Here is a 7,580-nt window from a genome sequence, read left to right on the forward strand (position 1 = left end):
ACCATCAGCAATTGCCAGGACATTTGTACATGTCCATAATCTGTGCAATGTTAAAAAAGTGTTGTCAAACAAATGGGTGGCTTTTAACCTTATTCTAAAAGATCTGCAAACATTTTGACTGAAGAAAACAAAACCTGTGTTAGAAATAAATCAGGTCTTCACCAATAACCACATGTTCAGTGCAAGTTCGTGGTGGTCCAGATCCTATCCTGGAAGCATATGAGACAGTGCACACTGCTGATGTCATACCAGTCCATCCGAGGACAATAACACATAAATTTGATTATGGTTTTCTGCTGCTTTTTGTAACCATTATTAATGTTTAAATATTATTACTTTAACTCCCACACTTGCCTGCTTTATTAGCGGGAGAGGGTTAAAAGCTACAAGAGAGGATACACTCTCTTCCTACATGAGTGGACTTCACAATTGACCCAATAATTAAGCCATAATTCTTCATTCCAAAAGGGAGTTCCAATTGCATTAGATGATGCTGCAAAATAAAATTAGCTGAAATTAAATTTGACTGCAGAAATCCACTCTTATAAATATTGTTTGCATAAATCTGAAAGAGCCAGCGATGATACTACTTACAAATGATACTTCTCTGCTTTCCTTTTCTCTCTTTTTCTTTCATTGCTAAACTATCATTGCTTCTGAAGCACGCAATATCACCACGAAGGCTATGTTCAAAACAATGAAATCATTCACACATTTCAGCTGAAGTAATAAGAGTTGTAGCACTTAATGTTATTTTCTCGAGTTTCTCACAACTGGTAATCTACATGACTGTCCTTTTAATTCTCAATTAAATTGTCAAACGCTTGAGGGTAGATTGTAAGTGAAATATCCAGGATGGCCCTCCGTGAGCCAAATGAATAACTAAATAGGGATAACGGTCATGCTCCCTTACTCAAAAGGCAATGATTATAGGGTAGCTTAGCTCTTTTACGTGGGGATGGTCACGGCCACCAGCAAGCATTCATTATGCCTTTTGTGCGGATGAAGCACCGCTGGCCTCACCTCTGCTCTCTGACCCCTGCACTCTCAATGGCCACAGTCAAGGCCACTGTGGATCCCCACCTGCCAGCCCACAGGTCCCACAAGGTGACACTAAATGACCCACACAGTGACACAGTAAGCCAGTAGTGGTCATGAGGCTTGTGTAAAACACATTGGCAGCTGTAAGAGAAAAAGAGAGCAGAAGCTGGCCTTCTGAGTTATTAAAAGCCTTCAGCACCGCAATATCTCCAAAACAGCAGCAAAAGTACTCAGTAAAATACTCTGCGCCGACTCAGCTGAGTACAGCCTTAGACTGATACAGAGAAATATTTTCACAATTCTTTTGAGAGAAATGTGTCCATTGCTTAGTGGCAAAGACAGATTTGGTCTGAAAGGTGGCCACCTGTGAAAGCAAGCTCTGACTGCAGATATGGAGATGCAAACCTTCAAGAGCAATGATGTTAACGTGTTGCTTGCTAAACACCTTGATGCTTCCCAACAGAAGCCATATGAGGTACAGTATATTCATTTGTAAACTGGAGTACCTCATGCCAACAGTATTTCCATTTCCTTCTGCATCGTACATCTTTACTGGGTTCTAAGTAAAGTCTTGCCCTGAGATGTGCCCATTTGGGTTACAAAAATTAAACTTTACAAGATGTTTCACTTGATACCCCTTCTTTGGCTTATGAGGCATACCTTTACATTCATGGGGAAAGGATTTGGATTTTGTGCACCTGCTGAAAGCTGCATTGAGTGATGTCAACTGGTGATGTCAGCAATGTCAAGTTGTTCTGTTGGTCACAATTCATTTGCATAGTTTTTGTTGATTTCTTTTGCTTTTACACTTCTGTTTTGCTTTACATTGAACTAATTGAATATCATACCCCTGTTCGTTTTTTTGGAGCGTTTAAGTGTACAATATATAACTGCTATGAAAAAGGTGAAGGAGTACAAATATATAGCCATGCAGTGTAGTTGTGTCCATTATGAGGGGATTTGATGATTTTTTTTTTGGAATAAATAAGTCTCAGTTTTGGTCCTCAGAAATTAATTAAATTTTTTACAATAGAAACTAATGGTAATTATGTCTGATTTTTGATACTGTGCAAAGACTTCACTTTATGAAGGGGTATTTCAAGAATGAAGTACTTTTGTAGGGAAGGGGAAGACCGTGTTCTAATGTTTCAGACCTGTAATTGTTCAAAATCTCTAAATAGTATTGATTTATGACCTGGGCCTTTGGGTGTCATTTAAAGTACTATAGATACATAGCCAAAAGAGCAGCTGAAAAAAGGCAGCATTAATACAATTACTAGTTCTAACGTTGTTGTACTTTTTTGATGAGAAGAATTAAGTGAATTATATAAGTGGTAAGTAAATATAGGTTGGATAAAAATAGCTTGTATGAAAATAGGGTAAACTATACTACTGTAACAAAGGTAACCTCTTCATTCTTGGATGCAGACTAAAATAAGGTCAAATTTCCATTGGCAGGTGATGCTCACCTAAACAGTCCATAACTAACAGTCCAATAAACTTCCCTTAATTACATATTACATTTTCAAGTAATGTGCGATGTCCTAATGCTTTTAATCAGCATCCAATTTCAACAAAAATATAATTAGCAAACTGCAGAACTGCAGACTCTTGCTTGTGGACCACCATACAAAAGGCTAAACTTAAACTTCACATTATGAAGCTCCCAGTTCCTTTCTTTAAAATCTATGGGATTTATGGGCAGATTTGACAATTTCCTTTTTTTTTACTTTGGCAAAAACAATTGGTTACACCGTATTTGCAGTTATAATAAAACAATATATGAAATAAACAGCGAGAAAGACATCATAAAAACTAAATAAACCACATTTCATTTACTTGGAAGCACCAGCAGACACTCTTCTGCGAAGCATCTTAAAATTAAAACTGTAATCAGCATTCCTTGTGTAGAGTACATTTATGAAAATATGGTATTCGTAATTGTATTATTCATAATATAATTATGCACTTTCCAGTGCTAATAATGATAACTTAACACTGCCATGTCCACCTCTGGCACTACTCATCTTATTATATTCCAGGTGATCCATTTATTTCCAGTGAGCTAAGAGGTCATATATGTCCAGCTTAAACTTTGTGACACTGACTATAAAGGGGTGTCCAGGCTGCTTCACACAAACCAACGGCCCTCCGTCTTATAAAAACTAATAATAAGCGGACCCGCCTTGCATGCGCACTCTAAAACAATTACCCTTTGTGCCAAGAGAGTGATGCTCTGCAGGATGTTTGTAAGGGGAGCATGTGTGTGTGTGTGTGTGTGTGTGTGTGTGTGTGTGTGGGAGGGCTTACAAGCATAGTAACTGGCTCTATGAGAAAGAAGAAGATAAAGAAGCTCTTAAAGAATCCGAAGCCCTGTCCCAGCAGGTGCAGGCGGACACATTCCTGACTGCGGCCTGCGCACAATCAAAGACATTCCTGCGCAAGCGGCGACAGGCCGGAGCGGCGGGTCACCGAGCGCCACCCCTGGGCCCGTGTTCCTGTGGGGGCTCCCCACGGGCCTCCACACGACGGGACAATCGGGACAGAAAAGGAGAGTGGAAGTGGGGGTGCTGGGGTAGGCAGCTGCTCAGCACAGATAAAACGTGGAGATTATGAGACAAACATGGATGAGTGACCCATTGTAAGTAGTGTATCTAGCAGCGTAAATCACTGCAGTGAATAAGGCGTGTGGGTTGATAATACTTCATAGAGTTCACTGGAAATGAAAGTCCAGTCTGCCTTTGGCACGGAAACCTCCTCTTGTGCTGAGAACATTTGTCTGCGCCCTCCGACTACGACGCACACGTTAAAGCCATTAGATGGTTGCAACACAAAACAAAACAGGTAAATTGTACAAAGGGGAACAGGGATCACACACACACACACACATTTTCAGAACCGCTTGTCCCATACGGGGTCACGGGGAACCGGAGCCTACCCGGTAACACAGGGCGAAAGGCCGGAGGGGGAAGGGGACACACCCAGGACGGGGGAACAGGGATCATTGCATCCCAATTCAAGAGCCAACAACTTTCAACAACTTCAAAGTTAACCTTAGAGTTCCAGTTCACTTACATTGGTGTAAATATGTCGAACAGTATGTTCAGGTCATAACTCTGTGTTAGATTCAGACAGGAACGTTTCCTGGATGCTTTCATTACTTGCTCATCATTTCTCCGAACAAGTTTACACTTTTTTGCTTTGCTTGTAGCCGGAACGATGTCGTTCAGATTCATTAATTAACTAGTCATAAATTAGTCAAGAAGCGGAGATCAATCAGCTTGTCAACTTGATAATGAGTGAATTTCGCTCCTGTTTGCGCTGTGATTTCCTCCACGGTACACAACGGGCTCTCGTTCGCGGCGCGTAAACCGGCCACGTGCCGCGTAATGATCTTTGATGAAGCGGAGCGTCGACACGCGCCGAACGGCTGCACGCAGGCAAACTGGTCAGAAAGGGCAAGGTGTGTAAAGTGGACAAATCCGGTTTATCAGTTTACGTTTCACATCAATGCTTTCTTTGCGTGTGAGCGCGTTTCTTCATTTCCTTACATTAACGCAAATGATCACTGCATACACACACATATATATAATATTTAAATATAGTTAATGGTATGCATAACATTAACATTTCCAACGCATTTTAACTTAGCGTGCAGCTTTCACTGGATTTCACTTGCATTAAAGCTGAAATTTAAAAGTGTGTTATTGCACAGATGGGTCACGGGTAACAAAACATGCTCCTGGATCTGGGGGAATCTTTGTAATGAAGGAACAGATTTTACTAGACATAACACAGGACTTACACTTGTTTTATACTTTTTTATTTCTTAAATAGGCGAATACACACAAAAATACATAGAAAAATACAAAGTGTGATTTTTGGTGACTGTTCGTCACAATTCATGTTCAACTTCAGGTCATCGTGAGCTCTTCTCGTCTTCTCATAACGCAAAAGCGCTGAATGCATTATCAATACTGACATAAAAGCAGCAAAACGTCCGTACAAAATGTTATAAATAAATAAATATAATTTAATATTTGTACACGTCGAGGAAAGCACACGAACATAAGTACATGACGAAGCTAGGCTAAAGGGCTAGGCGGTTGGTGTTTACTAGTCTAAAGATTTACTTCAGATGCAGCCACTTTGTTCCGAAACTTCGGAGAAAATGGTGTCTTAGAAACGGTACTTGGTGGGAAACGAGCAGAAAAAGTCTCGTTTCGTTTGTGTTTGGCTGCTTCCCATGTCTCGTCAGCCAGAGAGTACGATGACCTGCCGGCTTTCTGTCGGGTGACATTTGTTGATGTGCCTCGTGAGCCCCGGAGAGGAGAAGAAACCTTCGCGGCAGAACCTGCAGGGAAACACGTCGCTCGCGCCACACGTCGCCTTCCCGCGCGGACAGGGCGGCGCGAGCTCGGCGGGACGGGTCTGCTGCGCGGCGCCCTGGGTCCACCTGGCTTTCGCCTTGTCGCCTCGCCTGTTGTGCAGCGCCACGTGTTTTCTGAGGTAGGCTTGTCTCCTGAATTTCTTAGCGCACAGGGGGCACTTGAAGGCCACCTCCTCTTCGGACGCGCACACCGAGGGCTGCGCGGGAGGCTGAGGGGGAGAAGAAGGCGCGCGCGCGCCTCGCGTGGTCCCGTTCCGGCTCTCGTGATCGTCGTTGACTGGGGCCGGAGCGGCCGGCGCCTCCTCCGGCTGAGCGCCCCTCGGCTTGTGCCACCGCCGATGGGAAGCCAAGTTGGCCGGACAGCTGAAGACTTTGTCGCACTCGGCGCAGCGGTAGTCGACCCGCACGATGCGGGAGCACTTGTGCTGCGCGAGGGCGAGCGGATCTGCGTACCGTTCCTTGCACAGCTGACAGATGAACTCCCCGAGCGGGCTGCTGGACCGCGGCTTCACCTCCTCCTCTTCCGGGAGCTCCGTTATCCTCAGTCCCAGAACCGGCGATGTTGTGACCTCGTCCCGATAACCCGACCTTTTATCTCCAGGGGAGGCGCTTGAGCTTTTCTGCTTCTTCTTGGCGTTGCCGTTGGTCTGCTTGGCTTTGGCGCTCGAGGCGGCTCTCTTGCTGGCAGCGGCGGACTGAGACTCCTGGTCCCGGCACGCAGAACCCAGCTTAGTGGTCATTTCCGCGAGCGATGGAGGTACGCTCATGTATTTCATATGCGAGGCGCTCATTGTGAGGCTGGGCTCGGGGAAGGATTCGGCTTGAACCGGAGAGCTGGAGTTGAGCTTTCGGTCCAGGTGATCATCTGCTGATGCCGGGTGCTGTTGGCGGCATGATTCCGCGCTCACGGGTCGCTTTGGACTGAGAGTCGGGGGACTTTGCGCTTCGGGCATTCCGCCGAAAAAAGTGACCCGGCTCTGGATTCTCCGCACCCGGTTGCACTCCGCGGGTAAGATCGCAGCCCCGCTTTGGTTCCCGTGGAAGTGGCTAGCCGGCGCGGCGGGGGCGGGGGAGGGCGCGGGCGCGGGCGCGGGGCCGGCTGGGTAGGCAGTCTCCGAGAGCTCCTCCGCCGGTGTCGCGCAGCACTCCTCCCGCACCCTGTAAGACACGGCGCCGCTCTTCTTCGAGCGCTTTACTAAAAACCCCCGTGGCATCGTGTTGGCTGCCCTTCCGGGTGTGCAATAATAAAACGTAGCAGAGCGCAGAAACGCGAAGAGTAGCTGCTGCGGAACGGAGACGGATGCTCTCCGGTGGAGTCTGACTCTGGCCGCCGCTCCTTGGCTCGTCTTTTAAAGGCGCTCAGCTCCCATTGTGCGCCCGGGGGAACGCAGATGGCGGAGACCCAAGCGCCAATGGTGGCGGCCCGGCAACCTGATCCACCCCGTGTCTCGGGGGAGCGGAGCGGCAGATGTCAAGTCCCCCACTTTCCCGTCACCCCACTCCCCACTGCCCACTGCCCACTCCCTGACGCGTGGTCCCTCATCATTATGTAGATTGGGCCATGCCACACGCCAAGCCTCGCCGGCCTTTGTTCGTCCTCTCTCCTCCGGGACTCCATTCAGCAAACACGTGCCCTATCTTTGTCTTCATTCAACAGGGCAACAGAATGGGGGGGGGGGGGGGGGGGTGTCTGTGGAGGGGGTAGGCAGGCGACCTCTGTGGTAAAGTGGTCGTGGCGCGGTGGGGGGGTGGGGGGCGTGTTCATGGTGGTATGCGTGGAAATGGGGAGTCGGAGAGTCCCAACGCATCTCTGAAAGAATAAGACGGATAAAAGTTGAAAATTCCAGCTATTCCAGTCTATGTCACTCCTATGCCCCCCCCCCCCCCCGCCCCGAGCGTCTGATCCCTACAATGGGGACAGTCTGCCCCGCTATTGTAAACGAAATTAACCCTTTTCACAGCACGTCTCTAAAAGACACCCATCCAACACTCCTCTTTTTCCTCTTCTAAAAGGAAAATGGGAGGAATTCATTTCGGTCGGCATGGGGCACTTCCAGAATGCGATAAGCATTCTACAAATGATCTTAGATAACAAACAAAAGTTCTCAAAAAAACCGATGAACATATACAGTTGGTAGCCTGTGTCAGT

At 46.8% G+C, this 7,580-nt stretch overlaps 1 protein-coding gene across 1 annotated transcript; it reads right to left on the bottom strand.

The window, feature by feature from the left end:
* Nucleotides 1–5,152: 5,152 nt before the first annotated feature.
* Nucleotides 5,153–6,514, bottom strand: LOC108925290 (insulinoma-associated protein 1b-like). Its single transcript, XM_029257647.1, has one exon. It carries the CDS (start codon nt 6,382–6,384, stop codon nt 5,296–5,298), a length of 1,089 nt encoding a protein of 362 aa, XP_029113480.1. The 5' UTR covers nt 6,385–6,514; the 3' UTR covers nt 5,153–5,295.
* Nucleotides 6,515–7,580: the final 1,066 nt, after the last annotated feature.

Source organism: Scleropages formosus, chromosome 13 (genome assembly GCF_900964775.1).
Source record: "Scleropages formosus chromosome 13, fSclFor1.1, whole genome shotgun sequence".
Classification (NCBI taxonomy): domain Eukaryota; kingdom Metazoa; phylum Chordata; class Actinopteri; order Osteoglossiformes; family Osteoglossidae; genus Scleropages; species Scleropages formosus.